The 20862-nt window shown below is 35.3% G+C and overlaps 2 protein-coding genes across 2 annotated transcripts in view; one reads left to right on the top strand and one right to left on the bottom strand.

The window, feature by feature from the left end:
- The window catches only part of LOC113236631 (MHC class II regulatory factor RFX1), a 33142-nt gene extending 30170 nt beyond the window's left edge, over positions 1-2972 (top strand). Inside the window, exons 12-14 of the mRNA XM_026472792.1 lie at positions 137-347; positions 868-997; positions 2651-2972. Of these exons, the coding sequence (XP_026328577.1) occupies positions 137-347; positions 868-997; positions 2651-2794 (485 nt within the window). The 3' untranslated portion in view covers positions 2795-2972. The remainder of the gene's footprint in view (positions 1-136; positions 348-867; positions 998-2650) is intronic.
- A 17199-nt stretch (positions 2973-20171) lies between these two features.
- LOC113236630 (interferon-related developmental regulator 1) overlaps positions 20172-20862 on the bottom strand; it is a 22086-nt gene continuing 21395 nt past the window's right edge. The window contains exon 9 of the mRNA XM_026472791.1: positions 20172-20258. Within this exon, the coding sequence (XP_026328576.1) occupies positions 20172-20258 (87 nt within the window). The remainder of the gene's footprint in view (positions 20259-20862) is intronic.

Raw genomic sequence — 20862 nt, 5'->3', positions numbered from 1 at the left:
TTGTTTACCTACGAAATAAAGATAATTTTGATTTGATTTGATTTGACTCGTTTTCTTAAAATTCTTGAACATCTAACACAGACTTCCTGCGTTGTCCAATTGCAATCAAAGTAAAGTGCCCGTACCAAAGTTTGAGCACCGTATGACGCCCACTTGTCCCGCCAGGACTTCAAGCACACGCTGGGCCGCGGCGCCACGCTGGAGCAGTGGGCCACGTGGCTGGAGGGCTGCGTGCGCACGGCGCTGCAGCCGCACGAGCGGAAGCCCGACTACACCCAGCGCGCCCGGCGGCTGCTGCTGGACTGGTCCTTCTACTCCTCGCTGGTCATCAGGGAGCTCACGCTGCGGTGACTTTATTCTAGCCAGCAAACAGCTTGCGTAGCAATATTATACAAATTAGACTAGTAGCCGCCGTACTGAGCTGCCATGGGTACGCCAATCGGGAATCGAACTTGGGTCCTCGGAGTTGGCAATACCTTGAAAACCGATGCGCAAGCCTCTCGATCATTAATTTATTACTTGTTAAGATACAAGGAACTATAGTAAGTTAATAACGTAATAATTGTATCCTTTTTATGTTGCTTATCAATTGTTTTGAACTACAGTCTCTAAATCGATTCCCTCTACGTTACAAACTGTCTCAATAAGATATTTGGATCGTTTTTTTTTTATTCGATTTTATGTCACTACATCTCTAGAAACTTCAAATCTCAAATGTCACCGTACCCATACTACGGGAAATGGACCTATAGTCCATTTTCACATAGCATATGGACTATAGGTATAGGTGATAGGACTGGCATATTCTCCAGAACAAAAGATTTTTTTAAATGTAAGCCTCGTTGAAGTGGGATGTCTGCTGCGCAGGTCGGCCGCGTCGTTCGGGTCGTTCCACCTGATCCGCCTCCTTTACGACGAGTACGTGTCGTACCTGATCGAGCGCCGCGTCGCCGCGCACACCAACTCGCCGCCCATCGCCGTCATGCAGACGCAGCAGGTTCGTATTGTCCACGTCGTAGAATACGTTATTTTATTTTTATTGCAATGGTACAAATTACACAGACAGATTACAGCATTATATTTAAGAGAGAGCAGACGAAAAATTCCTAATCTTCGATTTGATTTTAAAGGGGTATATATCCACTTTAAAGTTAAAAATAAAATATTGTATGAGTAACTACACGATATATATAAGCATATACACTAATCAGAAACATAAAACAATAAAGTTTCCTCGATAGATAAAAATCACGAAATGACCTCTAATTTTCACATTTTTTCGATTCATCCTCGAAATGCTACAGGTTATTAGACAAAAATTGGATAATTAATTATATTTATGCATGATCGAGAACTGTCACTACGGATTTTTTTTAATCCCTTTAGTTTTAGAGTTATTCCGCTAAAACGAATTTGGTACTTTTAATGCGCAAAATTCAACATCTCCTGTCGCAAGTCACGCGAACTTCAGGCATATATTTGTTTCACAAATTTGGGCGGAGCCAACGTCAAAACTTTTTTGGCATCCTCCCTCTTAAACAATATTACTTTAAAAACGAACACCAGTACATTTACCTTCCAATTTTGTAATTGGAACGCTAAATCTACTGTACACAATATTCAGAAAACTATTGATACTGCGATCGTATGAACAAAAAACAATGGTAACAATATACAAGAATTTTAAAATAGAATAATTCTTCGTTCTCCTGGCACTGAAATATTTAACTACTTTTTTTTTTTTAGTTACTATGCTGGAGTTCCCGGGTTCGATTCCCGGGCCGGGAGAAATATTTGTATGTCTTACATTTATTTCTCCCGTCAGTTTAGGAATAATTTGTAATTGTCCATGTGTGTGTCCATGGTACTCGCGATGCAGGTTTCCCTAGCCGGGCTATGAGAGTGCACGTTATTGTTATTATTTTTATATGACGAGGTTGTGGGTTCGATTCCCAGTAGGAAAAATTTGTGAAATTAACTACTAAATTCTAAATTGGTTCTGATGTGGGTGTTCTGGGTAGTACCCCGGAGTGGATTCTCCGTTGCTCTAGTATGCATTGTAAAGGGAATTCCTTGTTTGAGGTTATGAAATTGTCTTTGTCTCACACAGGCCACTTTAAGTCAACGGAATTTTAATGTTACCATTATACAGTAGGTTTTTTAACTGGGACAGTGTCGGGAAATCCAAAACCATAGGATATACAGGGAAACTGTTTTAGAAACCATTAAGTCTTTTTTTTGTGAAAACAATTTTGGCAACGACATAAAAAAATCTGTCAATTTTGATCATTCTGTATGAAAAAACATTTTATTAAATTTGACCAACTTTTGCCGTCTCGATTTTTTCTTTCAATACAATGAAATGATTCTTCCATGAAACTGAGGCGATCAGTATAAACCCTTAAGGGTTTTTGAAAGTAGTCTTACCATAAGTTTTAGTTTAAGTATTGTGTTTTGAACAAATAAATTTAAAAAAAAGTAAAAAAAATTTATCTATTTTATTCATATTTATAGATAACTCATTCTTGACCAAAAAATTTACTATGCCGAAATTGTTTTCACAAAAAAAGACGTAATGGTTCCTAAGTTTCGGATTTCCCCATACTGTCCCCAAAAAAAAAACACACTGTATAGTAGTTTTTCCTTCTAGGACGACGATGAAGATATTCCAGAAGATACCTCCCGTATAGAAGAGGAACCTGATCCCGACGACCCCGACTGGGAATGGGACGAAGAAGAGGATGAAGATGAAGACCCCATTGACATTAAAAAAGCCAAATTGCATTGCGAGTAAGCCATAACACCATCCACAAAATACAAGTAAAGCATATAATTGTCGCAATATACGGAAGCTGGTATCTAAGTCAAATAGCATTGCGAATAATGCATACCATCGTTCTAAGTCAATAGGAAATAAAACAATATTCTCGCAAGTTTCCATCTACAATACTTAAGTAAGTAATAAAGCTGTAAAACATAATAGAGACGCGTAATGACCAGGAGCATTTGGTTGTAACATCTCGTAATCGATTGTTACAACACACGCACTTGTAATGTTACTAACTTCGGACATTACAATTGTGTGAGAGTTGTATTATAAAAAAAATTCAAAAATAAGGTAGATTGTACATGATACCGGTAAAAGATTTTGATACCGGTAAAAAAGGACATTGCATATATTATTTTCTATCTATTCGTTTTACTTTTAAATAGATCACTCGATTTTACAATGCTTTTCGCTGTTACCGGTATCGAGATTTTTTACCGGTACATTGTTAAGTCTTATTCGTGGATCAACACAAATATTCCCGGTCAATATGAATCGTAACGTAACACTCACGAAACTTGCTAATACCAAACATTTAAACTACCATTGCAACTCGGTTTTACTTAGCTACAGTATCAGTAAAAACCAGGCAAGTTGAGGTTGCTAATTGACCTAGGATTCCTAAGTTAAACTCGTTTTTTTAACTCATAAACAACAATATAACGAGATTCACCGAACACATTTACATTGTTAATGTAAATCTATTAAAAACCAATCAAATCTTTAGTTTTTTTTGTCTATATCGTAAATTTGTTACATGTTATCACCATATTACTGATAATGTAGCTTATCTGTCTTCTTCTATGTATGGACGTTCAATGCTGGACATAGAACTAAAAATTTTACTATTAAGTATTTTAAATAATCTTAGTAAATATTATGATAAGAATATGAAACGTTATTTGCCTTCTAATCTGAAAATTTAAAAAAAATGTAACATTATGAAGGCATAATGTTTTGCACCATATTATAATAATTAATATTACGTTGTAGCAACACCCGTATCCTATATTAACGGTATTTATGTATACCGCACTCAATGGCTTCAATTCGAGCTGACAAACTAAACTTAATTTCAGTCACGTGCTTCTGTCTTCTTCGTTATCAATAGGAAAAGAACTGGAGATTTAATTTTAGTTTAGTGTTGTTCTATGAGCCATTTACTTTATTTAGGAGTGGTCGGTTGACGTCTACTGATTTGAGAGCTCTAGAGTCTTCAGTTTTTTCCTTAACGGTAATGAAGATAAGCGCACGGACCTAAATTTAGTTTTTTCTTTCGTTTATCCCAATCGACAACATTGTTATGTATTTACTCTTAAAACATAATAATTATATTTCTTGTAAATACGTGTCCAGTACAAAAATCTTTGATAGTAGTTGTGTGGAAGCCTTTATTCGTTAATTATTAAGTAATTTATTACGTGTAGATGCCCCAAAAATAATTAATATCTTGTGCAATCGTTCTTAAACTGCAAACTTTGTTCTCTAACGACTTGTACTGAGCAAAATAAGTACAAGTATCTTATAATTTATCTTTATTTTAAAAATTAAAAATTTATCTTCACTAACTTAAGTTGAAAATTGACATTAAAAATGCACATACATTTCTTTCGTTATCTATTATCCGTCCTTTTCACATGACCACAAGATAACAGAGAAAATATATTTATCAGCTGGGTTAGAGTAAAGAGTAAACCAACACATGTATTTTGCGCTCAAGTAGGCATGTAAATGACTTTGGCTGAAATTTATAAAACACCTTGAAGTTTTTCGTATTTACAAAGCGAACTTTGCTAAGTTTAAATGTCCATTTAATTATCAACCCATTTATACATCCCACTGCTGAACACGGGCACGCTGGCCCAATGCGGGTTAGCGACTGTCCACGTTTTCCGAGGGCTGTGAACCTTCTTCGACGTGCAGGTCATCACGATGTTGTCCTTCACTTGGTAAATCAAAATTAAATTTCGCGTATAAATTTCGAGAAACACATTCGAATCCACAGTCTCTGTTTAAGAGACGGTAGGTCTAATCATTAGGCTATTACCGCTTAAGCTAAGATTAAGTAAGGAATTAAATTGAACTTTGAGTTTATTTATCGAGTTCTTAGTTTTTCGCGGTTGTTATACATAGGAAATTAAAATATTTTTTGGGATCTTAATAACGTGGCTAAGACGGTCACGGTTGTGACCATGGCACCTGTAAACGGCCCGAAACGTTGGTTTCTTTGAAAAAACAAATATACGCGTCCTGTTTGTTTACTTTATAATTTTTTTGCTTCAAAGTGCGTGTTATAAATTCCAGCCTCAAAAATTCCAGTCGAATAGTCGGTGTGTCACATTTTTTAAATCTAATTTTGACTTGTTTTAAAAATTAATGCCGTCCATTTCACTTTTCAAATTGCTTGTTTAAAGTTTACATCACTGCTATGTCAACCATGATTTGTTGCTCACTGCAGACAAGCGATCGCAGTCAAAGTTCTTCAGTTTAAGAATATCTTTTAAAAATATTTTTGGGGATATACTACATGATGATGCCCTAAGTAAATCTGTCCTAGGAAGCTAGCAGTCGTTAGATTTTAATGTTTAAAAATCTAGTCAGATTTGTTTACTCGTGTGAAAGGACCATTTGATTCGGTAAAAAAAAATTGCTTGCGTATATTTACGTTCGGTCAGTTAAAATTTTGTGAATATTTTTTTAATGATGACTTTATTATTGGAGGTTGTTTATAATTGAAAAGGAAAACGAAAAGGTTCTACGGTTAGTTTAAATATTTAACCGCACATTGGATCTCGCCTGTCAATTTCGAGCTGCAATGCTGATGCTGTTATCAGACGCTTATCATTATGACTTCGCCAGCATTACTTGTATGAAAAGCCGAATAACGTATACGAAAAATATTACAAAAGGTCTTTGAATTTGAGCATCAATGCTAATGCCATTATTAGAGGCGTATTATGATGACGCCACCAGCCTCGCCGCAGTCGAATCGCGTACACGGAAAACATCAAAAATTACAAAAGGCAGTCGAATTTTAGAGCATCGTCGATGCCGTTGCCAGACGCGTATAATGATGGCGCTAGCAGAATAGCCGCAGCTGAATTACGTATACGAAAGATGGTATCCGATATCGACCCTCCTACGTATAGTATCGTATGTCGAAATTGCTAAGTTTACAGAGGAGCCTTTTAAAGTTCTGAATTTTATTCGGCAAAGCTCATTATAGAGTATTATAAAATCCTAGATATCGGTTAGATGATCACTCTATGCGAGTAACGAGCTTTGTCGAATAAAACAGAGACATGCTAAAGTCACGTGTTGTGCTCATCTCAGTGAATTCAAAACTTTAAAAGACTCTCCTGTAAATTTGACAATTTCGACATTGGATACTTAACCACGGAGGGGTCGAGTTTACGAAAAGCCGTCGAATTTGAGGATCAATGTTGATGCCGTTATTATGATGATGCTACCAGCATCGTCGCGTAACGCTGATGCCGTTGCCAGGCGCACATAATGATAATGCTATCAGTACGAAAAATACATCACGATAGTCGTGCGGTGATTTATGTTCACCTTATTTACGTCATATAACATGTGCGAAAATGTCCTAAGTTGATTGATATCACTTTAAATTAAGCTTAAATATTCTATGTATGTTGTTAGTAAATTGGTGTTTTTAGTGATAAGTTGTTTCGGTAACGCTACTAAAGGTACAGTGGTCAAAAGTGCAGCAGTCTTCTCTGACCGTATAACATGCAAAAGGTTTCGATGTTACTATACGAAATAAATACAGTCATTTCATTAAGAGTCGAAACAACCTTAAATGGCCTTAGTTGAGTCCGCATAACAGTGAAAGTGTTCAAGCAAGCACTTTGGGAAAAATTGTAAAATTGAGGATATGCAATGACTAGTATACGGTGTGAAAATACGACTCCTAAAAATCTTCGTGATAGAAAAAAACAGAAACTTACCTCGAAATTTTACAAGAAAACCGCTGTATTCAATTTGTACTTTACATGTATCAATGATATAACATCGTTATATTTTTTATATTATATATCGACCCCTCCGACGTAAAGTATCGTATGTCGAAATTGCCAAGTTTACAGAGGAGCCTTTTAAAAATTCTGAATTCACTGAAATAAGCACAACACGTGACTTTAGCATTTCTCAGTTTTATTCGACAAAGCTCGTTACTCACATAGAGTATTATAAAATCCTAGATATCGGCTAGATGATGTATTAGATGATCACTCTATTTGAGTAACAAGCTTTACCGAATAAAACGGAGAACTTTAAAATGCTTCTCTGTAAACTTGGCAATTTCGACATACGATACTTTACGTAGGAGGGGTCGAATTATGTACGTTTTTTACATTTTTCTGCCACTCGACCCAAGCAAAATGAACCGTATTAGTACGGGAAAAAATGGAATTCGTGCTATTATGATATGTCGACCCCTCCTACGTAAAGTATCGTATGTCGAAATTGCCAAGTTTACAGGGAAGCGTTTTAAAGTTCTCAATTCACTGCAATAAGCATAATACGTGACTTTAGCATTTCTCAGTTTTATTCGGCAAAGCTCGTTACTCACATAGAGTATTGTAAAATCCTAGATGTCGGTTAGATGATCACTCTATGTCAGTAATGAGGTTTTGCCAAATAAAAAGGAGAACTTTGAAACGCTCCCCTGTAAACTTGGCAATATCGACATGCGATACTTTACGTAGGAGGGCTCGATATATGTAGGTAGTATCGACTCTTAATGAAATAACCATTGTTAAGGGCTATCGACCGAGCAGAACAGTCGATGCGTGTGTGGGGTGCGAGGTCAACATAACATATATATAGTGCCTTGCCTATTTAACAACATTCTGACTTATACATTTGTGGGATGATATATTCAATCTTATATCGTTGTCATACGTTCTTTAATTAAACGTCTGAGTAAGACGTTATCCGTGTGCATCGAGTATATAACCAGAAATAGAGACGAAATAAGGGCCATGCATTCCTGGTAACTTATCAGTGATACATCATTTATAAATTTAGAAATCACAAATTAGAAAGCTGAAATAGTACATCGCCAAGAACCGACTTGTGTGTACGCATTGACTTACAATTATATGGACGTCGGGTCCGCGCTAAAAAGTGTCCGCACTTTTAAGGCGCTAAAATCGTATACAGAGCTCCAAACTCCGCTTTAGTCTTCATTTGTTCTACTGACAGCGCGATACTGCGATGACATTACAATTTAAATTTCGAATAGGTTGACTTGGGACATTTTTTTCGTGGTTTTTGTATTAGACCCGTCGTCCATTTATTTGTAAGTCAATGTGTGTACGTCTCCGTATATTCCAAAAATATTCTGTATTTATTGTAATAAAGATAATATCTCTAACAATGGCGTGCTGATCATTCGGTGGTGTGGAGAAAAACAGCAAAACATCTAATTACAAAACAAACGGAATAAAATTTCATCGGTATTTAAATGTTAAATATGTAATTTTCCAATTTTCGCCCATTACAGCAAACTTCAAGTTAATTGGTCGATTTGAAGTGAAACAATTGACACCCATTGGCCGGCCAATCGGAGCGCAGTTGCCACAGTAATGATATGGCAGAATAGCTTTCAAACAAATAAAACGACATTTCGTCTCTATTTCTGGTTAAATAATCGATGTCTGAGTGTTACATTTATGATTTTTTTTAAATTTATTTGATAATTACAAAAACGTTAACACGGTTTTACTTTACACTCTTAAACCTAAACAAAATATATAAAAAAACAATTTTATTAAATGTAGACAATATACAAAAAAAAGAAAATGTAATGAAGGTATAACGCAAATTAGTATTAACACAAACTTATGCAAGCCACCGATTTACCGCCGCATCAGAGCGCGCGCTATTGCAAGGAAACCAGTTTTACTCTCAGCGCTATACGCGCGCATACAGGCTGTTCAAAATCAATATATAATGTGCCACTACTACGCATGGATTACTTATAAGAAAAAGAAAAATGAAAAGAATAAATATGTACTATAAACATTATTTATTATTTCTCAATTAAAATGTATGTATTAATTTTAACTTTGGAGTTATTATCGATTCAGTGTAAAATTTCTGAACGAGTGAGAGATAAAAAAAAGAAAAAAAGGAGGCAGGAACATCTTTAGGTTGGGTTGTCGTCGGTTAAAAGAACTAATCTTGCTGGCTATTATTAAGTCTCCCACCATTTTAAGAGTTTAACTGGAAGTTTAAACTAAAAGGACTGCATCGAGTTAGGTTTTCGCGATTGTTACGCATAGGAAATGAAACTATTTTTCCGGATTTAAATCGGTTGACTCAACCGTGACCATGGAACATGTAAAGGGCCTGAAACGTTGGTTTGTTTGAAAAACAAATATACGCGATTTAAATTTGGAAAAATAGTTTCATTTCCTATAAAAGGACTGGAGCACTGAAGTAAGTTATTTCTCTAACACGAGAAAAATAAATGTTTTTAACCCTTGGAATAGGAATTTACATTTTCCTTTTCATCAAATCTAATTACGATAGCTTGATACCTGCTTTTCCTCGCACCCCCCATGTAATCCGTCCTTAAAATTGTACTACGTTAAACCTAATAAGTAATTTTAATAAACGCGCCAAAGAAATATAACATGTAGATTCTCGTCTAAAATTTCATTGTCTGAAGCCCACAGTTTTTAAAACGCGGTTCACGTATGTACCTGTACTTGTACTTTGATTGTGCTCATTTTTGACATATGAGTGACTATATATATATAAAATTATATAACTAACATATGAATAAGTTTAGCTAGTAAAATACCGTCATATCACGTTTACTTGCTTTTAAATGGTCATTCGCACCACCAAATACACTCATGGAAAATAAAACCAGGCAGCTCACAGAACTGAGCTATTTTCAATTTAATGGGAAATGTATATAACTCATTGCACCAAATAGATTTTATTTCTAAGGGTAAAAATTGGAGTTGTACAAAATCAATCAATGTTAGCTGCTCGATTTTATTACACTCGAGTTTAGTTAGATGAAAATATATTGTTATTTATTATAGTTTTCCAGTTAGGTTCGCGATTGGTGAATTGTGAAATGAATTTTTATCTGTCGTGCTTATTCATTATTTTTGTCAGTTACAAATACTTTGATTGACAATAAATTATGTGGAGTTTTTTTTAAACGAATTATACACCATTTGCAATCTTTAAATTTAATTTTTTTTGTGCAAATACTGTATAATCAAACTTTGACATCGGGAGTACTCAGTTGTAGTGAACATTGGACAACGAATATTCGAGCCGTGAACGCTTTAGTAAATATTTATCAATGTGGAGAGTGTAAAAAACGACTAGCAATCGTATCGCATAATTATGCGAACGATTCACACACGACACGACTCGAGTATTGACAACTATTATAAAATTGTTTTTAATCATTGTATATATACATACATATATGGCGAGCAAATGAGGAAGCCTACACTCAATAGTGGCTGATTATAGGGTGAAAAAAGTTAAGAGTATACATATATGTATATACCCATGTGTGTATGTACATGTACACGTTATGAATGACAAATTTTTATCACAGGTGGTGTGTTCTTGCAGGAAACGTACCTCTTGAACATTAATCAATATGCATTTGTATAATTCATAGAATAACCAATACCAATGTCCGATAATTTGTAATAAATTATTATTTGTAAGGTTCGTATATGACTGGTCAGAGCTTCTACCAAAATGTACTTACTTATTTGCGCATTTGTCCATAAGATAATCGATGTTACCTATCATGGCCTAAGTCACTCTTAGGAAGTTGTTTAGTCGTTAAAAGTTAGTCACTGTATGTAAGTTGCAATACGAATAATACATGTCACTGTGGATGCTACCAAAGGACGATGCAATTTTAATTTTAATGTAGTTTTGTAAGAAAAATTAATTATGGAAAAATAATGGGACACACGCGTATATTTATGCGGATGTTTTATAACACGAATTTGTTAGATTGATATAAAGTTATTGCTGTCCCTTTAACATTTCTGTCACGCGGATTTTGCTACTATTTCGTATATCTTGTTTGTGTGCAGTGCTTGTACAATCAGACCACGCTGAAGACTAACGATGCGGTCAATTCTAGCGAAGCTTTACGGAGACATTATCAGGAAATACGCAAGGCAACGGAAGTCTAGCTGCTGACGTCATTAAAGTCCAATCGTATTAAAAAGACGCTCATAATTTTATATCAATCAAGTGAGTTATGTACAAGATTAGGCAAATATTTGTCTAGAATAATTATATTTGCGCAGTTAAACATAAGTATTTTCAAGCTATCTGTAAATAAATATATGTATGTTACATGTTCTTCTATCTTAAAGTCCTAGCAGTTATTGTATGAACGTGGTTTATGCGTGTTTCATCTACTGTGGAATCGTACATAGATGTTTTTTTTAGTCGAGAGTAAAAAAATTGGAGACAAATAAATTCAATTGAAGAGGTCGTTTTTGTAAACAATTTACACTGTAGATGAAACAAAAGTAAATTTTTCTAATCAGTGTTTTGTCGTCAGAAATTTACACAAGCTTGAGAAGTTCTCGGTTGCTGGCACACTCGTTGTAGTGCTAATGTAATTGTTTAGTCATAATTATGCGAAAGGTACTTCAATAGTTTGTAACTTATAATTTCCATAGATATTATCATGCAGGCTTAGCAGTGCAATAGACAAGGTTATTATTTAGCAATTTCTGTAGTATTATCATGTTATTACAAATATGAAAGCCTTATATATAGTTCAAAGATGTCTATTTAAAATACTCTGAATTTTCAAAGTAAATATTGCAAATAACTGCCTTGACAGATGCCTTAAACAGTATACCTCGATCGCTAATGTTATTTGGTACGATTAGGTTGTGTTATAAACAAATAATGGTACGGTGTTGTGATTATTTTGGAATACTTTACGATTTTAACCGGATATTTGTGAATAAGGATTGTAAGCTTCGAGACAACAATGGTCGATCTTTTCAATTTAAATGAAAAGTAGAGTAAATATAACGTACAGGACGACTATTTTCTTAATATCTCTAGGCCTGATTTCCAAATGCACCCGAATACAAATTTCCATATCTGCCAATTGTTAGATTAGATAAGAACTACGTACTTTACTGCAGGGTCCGAAGTTATTAATACCGTTGATAATTATTGTTATAATTATCACGATAATTGTTTTGTTATAGCAATGTCGTGCTGTGCGTTTATATCCGTGACAGAGGTCAATCTCAAAAAAGTCGCAAACCAAATGGTTTCCCTAAAGATTTTTCTTCGTGTATAATTAATTATACACTGTTTGTAATTTTTAGTGAAAAAAGAGACGAAACTACGAATTAGCGTGGATAATTGTAATGATTTTTAATTATCAACGAAAATAGATATCTTGATATATTAGAACCCTGCTTCACTGTTTTCTTTTTATTTTCATGTGAACTATGTAATAATAATAATACTGTTTTTATTTTTATAATAATATTTACACCTTAACAGTCGACTAAGCAAATTAACAAAATATAAGTAAAATAAAGAGTAGTAGTTACTATGAATACTTCCAATTGATTGAGTGCATTCGATTCGCACTATGAGCAAAGGGCAGCGGATAGAAATCCGACGACAGCGGAAACACGCAGATTACCGAGAGATATTGAAAAAAATAGCTGTGAAAGCGCGTTTGTGCACCCGATCCGTATTAATTCCCAAGACTATACAAATTCAATTCCGAGACTATACAAGTCTACAAAACTGACCGATTTCGGATGTCGCTTGTGCACTAATTCCGATATGAATCCGAGAAAATACAAATACCGCTTGTACACCTAGACATAAAATGATCTCTGTGACATTTCGGACCGTCATTTCCGTCCACTGTCAAATAAGTATACTCGAACAAATGAAAAGACTATGTTAAATACATCGAGTAAAGTATTATGTGTTTATTATAATAAAGATAATATCTCTAACAGTAGCGTGCTGTTCCATTGGTGTGGGGCTGTGGGGAAAAACAGCAAAACATCTAATTACAAAACAAACGGAATCACATTTCATCGGTAATTAAATATTAAATATGTAATTTTGCAATTTTCGTCCATTATAGCAAAGCTCAAGTTAACTGGTCGATTTGAAGTGTAACAATTGACGACACCCGTCAATTGTTTCGAATTCGGTCTGACCAATCGGAGCGCAGTTGTCACCGTAATGATTTGGCAGAATAGTTTTCAAACAAATTAAATGACATTTCGTCTCTTATTCTGGTTATTACTCGATGGTCAACTATGAAACTTAATTCTAAGAAAATGACTTATTTGACAGTAATTGTTTTGGATGGAGAACGAACAGGGCCTAATACGAGTCGGACGTAGTATGGTATTATTATGCCATACTTGACCAGTTGCGCGGTATATTTAATAGATAACTTCTTATCGTGTCAATGGCATACACTATAATGCTTGCCATCGTGGTGAAAGAACTTACCAATCGCCGTAATGTACTGTCTGATTGTTGCTCAGAGTGTGGGGAGGCTAGTAGGTAGTTAAAAACCATTATTGTCTCGAGACTTATATCAGAATGTAATGTATCAGCCTGTGACAATAGATATGCACTCTGGGATCACATCGTAATGATTACTACAGAATATTAATATCCCAGAGCTGGAGTGCCTACAATAGAAATATTATATTATTAATTAAATATACTTGACATTTATAACTATAATAGATATTGCACGTAAATTGCCTTCATGAGATAAATCTTAACACGTTCAAAAAAAAAATTATTTTTGTCAGTTGTTTATTAGATATATTTATTTATATTTTTGCGTATATTGATGTCGGGGAATTGCACTTGATGTTTTTGGGACGTTGCAAATATTTTCATCATATTAGTTACACGAGTATCGGTTGCCAATAGTGTCTTTTTTGCACTTAATTTTTGTGGACGAGTGTATGTAGAAATTAGTGCCCGTATTTATAAACAGCTCCGTCCAACCTTGTCATATGCGTAGTGGAACAGGCGTTTGCATTTTAGAACTTTGGATTTTGATTATTTTTGCTTTGCTGATTTTGCTTAACAATACTGAAACTAAATAAGATATTAAAAAAAAAAAAATTAGAGGGGGTTGTACATCTCGCTTCTCTGATTCCAGGTATGTTAAAACTTAATTTCACAAAAAATGTCGATTGATTACGATGAGGTCATTAATACTCCTACAATCTCAAGTGAACATAAAATGTGGAAATTTTGACAACACTCCAGTGACGCGTCATCCATAATTAATGAATGAATGAAATATTCTTTATTGCACATTAAAAACATCAATGACAACACAGAACAGTAATTTATGCATCACAGAGTAAGCTGACATACAACAAGCGGACCTATTGCTAAGTAGCAATTCCTTCCAGCCCCCGTAGTATGGCTACGCATGTTAGTCGCGACACGCGCGATAAAATTGGAATAAGCGCGCGCGATAAAATTGGAATAAGCGCGGCCTATTGGCTGTCTCAATCAGATCTAATTTAGATAACCAATAGCGCTCGCTTATTTCAATTTTATCGCGCGCGCGTCGTGACTATCATGCGTAGCCATGCTATGGGGGCAGGCAACATTAGGATAGAAATGTAAGAGCTGGAAAGTGTGGTGCAACCAAAGAATATCTTCTGGTGGAAGTGTTTCAATTAATGTGAAGGCAATTGACTTGAGGATCTTGATAATATATCTCTATTCTGCACTTGAGATGGATGTATTAATATGGACTGAAACTTTACAGTTTACTCCACGCTAACACGTTAGGTTATCGTGAAGTGGCAATTGGGTTCGGTGAAGTAGACTACAAGTGCCCATTACCAAAGAAGTTGCTAGAACAACGTCTCTATAATAACTAACACTGAACTCATGGTAGTGGTACTGTTTTTTTTTGAGTAAATATTACGTTATGACAACAGATACTGGATTATGATCAACATACTTGCGACGACCCATATGTAATAACATATATATAATTAAATAAATGTCCTTATGTATAGAATCAAATTTGAATGTGAACGTTGCTCAATATTATTCGAGAAAATTGAGTGACGTGTTATGAATAAGTGTTCGTTTATACCACACATAACAAAGATAAATGTACCCGTAGCTTAATAGTAAGAATAACTGTATTTGGTGTCTTTATATTCGGACAACTGTAGCTAAACAAGATTTTTTTTTGAATTGTATAAATACAAGGTTAAACAGCTGTTAGATATCGCCTCATATCTTGGGCTGGTCGAATAATTCAAATTTGATTTCATTGATTGATTTGTTTAATTGATTGATTGAATTTATTGATTTTTGCAATTAAAGCCAAACGGACAAATAAATCGCATTATTGTCACGTCGCATCAGTCACAGCGCTCGTAGCGGCAGAATTGTGAAACTTAGTGTACCCCATGTTTTAAATATGTTTGAGGCTAACATCAAAAACATAAAGCCCCATAAATTGTCCAGGGAGTCAATATAATCCTTTTTAAATTAACTAAACATTCCAGACAGAAACGGTCTAGCCCATAGGTTCTCAAATTTGTTGGCTCACCACCCAATTAGGCAAGACAACAAAATTGACAACACGTATTTTTTATATTAACACAAAAAAATAAGGAGCACCCGTGGACAACATCAACGCCTCCAATTGCCTCCGAGGCCCCTACCCCCTGGGATTCATCAGTGCCCACTTACCACTTTGGGAAACTATGATCGAGCCCAATCACATAAATACTTTAATGTACGGTATTTTATAATCATAATAACGTGCCTATCTTATAAATGAATCTCCTGGTATAAACTGATATATTCACCTTGCTATGAGTTATCAAATTAGTTCCGGTAGTCTCCGTAAATTAACATATTGTTTATTCATATTGATTTACTACTTTAGCTACAGTTCCTGGTCTGACATGAACCGAGCTTATAACTTTTGTACCATGTTAGGTGAGAGAGTATTAATCTGTTTCAATATCAGATGTTTAGTACGAGCAACGAATTGTACGCGCACTGCGCTCCTGCAATGTTGCAGAGTTTAGCAAAAGTATATTTCATGCTTTTTACTCCTTCTTGTGACGTCTAAGGGCGCCGTATATGCTCACTAATTCACACCACACACCTTCCCACAACACTACCAATTGAAAAACATGTTTTACATCAGGGTCCTATACCATAAACGCTATAATTTATATTTCACAATAACATGTAACAAGTTAAAATACGCGCACATTTCTGTTCAATAAAATTTTCATACTTGTTAGAAACAAATGCTTTATTGGATGCAATATTATTTTTATATTTTATAATTCCGGTAGGTGACCTCAGCCTGTATCAAAACCGTAGTGAAAGTGATATATTATATTGAGTAGCGAGAATAGCCATCACGAAAATTGAATTCGACCTAATAACACATTTTCATTTTCCACAATTTTGAGATAATATAGTAATTTGATTGTTGCTCTTACTTTTATCTCAAAAACGTCACCAGTGAGAACTTCAGTTACGCATTTTTTCATAGGTCTTTTTTTATTGATTTTTGTTGTAAATATATTAATAAAATAATAAGCATCTGAAAGAAAGTTTTATATATTCAAATGCTAACTATATACTGACATTATTATGCACCACATTTTTATTTGCGCCCTGAAAAATTGCATAGAAATCACTTACGAGGTTTTCACCGGTAAGAAGACGAATAAGTAATAATAAACAAACCTAACCTGTAACCAAAAATTTTGTATTTTCCCATCTTCTATGACACAATTTTTTAAAAATAAATTAGATTTTAAGTAATATACCACGCATACAAATTCGTGAAACACAAGTGGAATACGACAGGCATTTTTGCAAATTGTTAAGTTTTATTGAACAGAATAAGGCGTGACAACTCAGTTATTTATTATTATAACTTGCTAACATAGTTGACATTTTTGAAAAAAAATCTTGGAATGTTTTATTGTACAGGGCTTAGGTGGAAACACTATAATATTTGTTGTTGTCTGAAAAGTGGGATTATATTCTTGAATGGCATGCAACTAATTTATTATACACTTTGCTAAAAGTAGTGTTTCTAGTCAATCGGTAGTAGGCAGGAGCGCAGTCCTTTTGCCTGCGGTGACCATGTTAGCATAATGATTGTTGTAACTCGGGAGATGCGAGAGATGTGTCTGAGAATAAAGCTAGTCATGTGTTTATATTGTCGTTTTATTTATTTGTTTACCACGCCTATTAGTATTAACGATATGTACCTTTTCTAGCTTCTTAATAGGAGCGGATGTAGAGTCATTAATTAGTAAAATACTAACATTCCACTGTGGGTAATCTTATAAAAAAAAATCTGGATAAAAACGAGTGATTAGCAGCAGAGTTCCTTGTGTTCGTCCAGGGTAGTACTGCCACCTATTTCTGCCGCCAAGCAGTAATGTCAGTTTGGAAGGGTAAGGGTGTTGGTGAAATTTAGGCACATGGGACTTGTCAACTTATCTCTCAGGGTGATGGGTGCAGTGGCAGTGCCCCTTAGATCTTTGCGATTTAAAGCTCTTGAGTGGCACTGCAACTGTTATGGATAGGCGTGTAGCTTGCCATCAGGTGCACGACTTGTTCGTCCCGTCACTTCACATAAAAACAAATTTTTAAAAATCTTCGAAGATTTTTGGGCATTATGCCATTGGAGGAGCGAATTAGGATAAGTTTACTTTCGAAATATCGGCACCTAGATTTTTTTTCTTCGAATAGTGTCAATTACGCTGATTTTACTAATAAAACTGACACTAAATAAAATATAAAAAACCAATTAGACGGGAATTGTAGATCTCCTTTCGCTTATATATGTATATGTTAATCACATGAACGGTTGTTTACGATAAGAGCGGAAGTGTTTAGAATAGCTAATGTTGAAGAAAGAGTCGTGAACGGTTGACTTTTTACTTTCAAATTTTGAAAACTCGATTGCGCGTCTGCGACTGCACCTTGACGCTGTAGTATTTCGTCAACGTTTAACGGCGCGAGCATTCTCGAGAATTCCGCAGAAGACACGCGACGTGATTTTCGACTCGTATCTAGTTTGTACGTTACATAATTGACCATAAAGTAATTCCGGTACAATATCGTTACAAAAATTCGCTTCCATTACGTTCCGTCGCAATATTAATATTGACGGGTTGATTAATTATTACGGGCATTGAATCTAAACTGAAATGGTATCAAAGGTAATCACCAGAATAACTTGTTGAATTTGCAGGTAAATAAATAAAACAATGTATTCTCATAATAAATATTATTTCAACATTCCGTAGCCTAATAATGTACAATGGAGGCGACAATGCACACAAATTAAAATAATATTTACAGAGAAAATATGAATTGCACTGTCAGCCGTCGCACCGTATTGTGGTTGTTTGCGACACTTATAAGATCCTACGGTACAACACATAATATCACAGAAAAGTGAACGAGAAACGTTATAGAATGGCAGTAAACTGTTTATCACAGAATAAGGTAAGGGTGGTCCCACACTGATGATTATAAAACGTTAGTCATTCAGTGGTAAAGAACATTTTATTTATAACAAATCTGTAAGCTTCGTTTTATAACTTCAATGTTAGCACCATCACATTGCGCCTGACAACAAAACCGACATCGCCAAGAGCGTAGTCTTACCAAAGTTTTAAAATACATTTTAAATAAATGATAAAACAAAAGTAACTTTGTCAAGCCCAGAGCCAAAAAGCAAGGCCATTCTATAGCGAATATATTTCAATTTTCCATGGACGCTGCAATAATTTATCAACTATATAAAAATAAAATCGCTTACTCCACAACTTGATTATTTTGCATTAAAATTCTATCAGCTAATGGTACTACAATTGGCCTATTACAAAATATGATAAATTGTGATCACCCATAACGCAAACCCCTACCGTCAATTTATAACATAATCTTGAGTATGTAATAATAATAATAGAAAATATTTATCTAGTAGCAAATCGCTTTCCTGCAGTGTAACAAAGTTTTTAACACCAAGTTAAGGAGTAAGTTATATACAAACATTATTAACACGAATTTTAGTCAATTTATACCAATTGATGAGGAATGGTAAATGTATCGAGTTCATTTTTAACAAATAATGTTTTAATGGTCATGACGAGAATCGGCAAATTGCTTTCCGTCAGTTCCTTTTACAATTTTTTATAAAATAATAATTTTCTTTGGTTGGGATAAGTAGCGTATTTTCAGGTAACAGAAAAATTATGCTACGATTATACAATTTTATGCCAAATGATTTTTATATTGGAACTGGCGGAGTTGTTGAGAATTTCGAACACTGCGTTACGCAAAATTGTGGAGTTTTATTTCCCGTACTAATACGGTTCAATTTTGCTTGGGTCGAGCGGCCGGGACACTGGCTTTATTTCAGAATTTAAAGCCTTTTGAAAAATGTATATCGTATTGTATACGTGTTCTATTCAGTACAGTTTATATATAAAAAAATCATTGGTATATGTAAAGTACCACAGCGGTTTTCTTGTGACATTTCGAGGTAAGTTTGTGTTTTCTATCGTGAAAATTTTTAAGTATCGTGTTTTCACGCCGTGTACTAATAAGTGTATTTCCTCAATTTTACTATATATTTTTTCCAAAGTGATTGTTTTAACACTTTCACAGTATTGCGGAATGAAACAAAGCCATTTGAGGCTCTTAATGTCAATAAGTTATATTTTTATATAATGTACGAGGAACAAAAGTTCTCAATGACGTTCACAAATCTTTACGAGGTATTGCCAACTTTGCAGTGGTCAAAATTCTCAGACTTAAAATTCAATTCGTATTTACAAATGAGGGTTGTTTCACCATCCTAGTACTGGAGGACGTGTACAATGTCACAAGATTGTATTCTCCGAGGATAGCAATAAGATGGCAAGAGAACCTTTAGGGCCAATGTAGACTTGCATTTTTACCTTAACGATTGGACGTTTTCATGGTGTTAAGAGTACAAAAATAAAAGTAAGTACAGCTGTTAAAGGTTATTTTAGATGGGTTCTGCTTTTTGCGCCTGCATAGGTCGAGTCAGAGTGAGTAACTGCCACATCTTCAACACGGTCCCGTATACTGCGGTTAGTGTGACAGTAGTATCTCTCTTTTTCTCCTAAGATAACTATGATAGTCATTTGAAATGCGATGGTTAAGGTAAATATGTAGTAACGTCTACATAGGCGGTAACGAGTTAATAACTAGAATTAAGGCTAGATCGGTGTCCTCAGAGTGCCAACGCTGCAGAGCGCTTGTCGCGGCTTTTGTTGCGTGCCAGAGTACGCGCTTTGCACGCCGCGGTGTTTTGGAGGTGCTGCAAGAGAAACCAATAGTGTATAATGTGACTGTTACATAACGAAGAGCGTGGATTTATGAAACGAGCCGATAGGTGAGTCAGGGCCGGGAGGAACATTTGTATGGCCTACATTTATTTCTCTCGTGAGTTTGGATGTAATTTGTGGTTGTCTATGTGTGTGTGTTATTATTATTATACCCATTTTTGCCGCGAAGTAACGTCAGCATTACTGTGTTCCGGTTTTGAAGGGTGCTGGTGAAAATGGGACTTGCCAACTCATGTCCCAGGGCGACGGGCGGAGTGGCATCGCCCCTCAGATCTTCAATAACCGTTACGGCAGGACCGTACCCGCTCGTCTCAATCGGCGGGAGGTAAACCCACATATGTACAAAGGTGTTCCCCCGTAACATCGAGTGTATAACCAGGAATAGAGACGAAATGTCATTTAATTTGTTTGAAAACTATTCTGCCAAATCATTACGGTGACAACTGCGCTCCGATTGGCCAGCCCGAGTTCGGTTCAGTTTCAGTGTCGACATTTATACGAGCCGCGTCGCCAATGCGTGGCAGGAGCACTCGGCCCTTATCCCGTCTCTATTCCCGGTCGCACGCCCGACGCCCG

This window comes from Hyposmocoma kahamanoa, unplaced genomic scaffold, assembly GCF_003589595.1.
Source record: "Hyposmocoma kahamanoa isolate Upper Pololo Valley unplaced genomic scaffold, ASM358959v1 92, whole genome shotgun sequence".
In the NCBI taxonomy this organism is placed as follows: Eukaryota; Metazoa; Arthropoda; class Insecta; order Lepidoptera; family Cosmopterigidae; genus Hyposmocoma; species Hyposmocoma kahamanoa.
The sequence above is the reverse complement of the archived record's forward strand: the minus strand, read 5'-3'. Positions and strand labels throughout refer to the sequence as shown.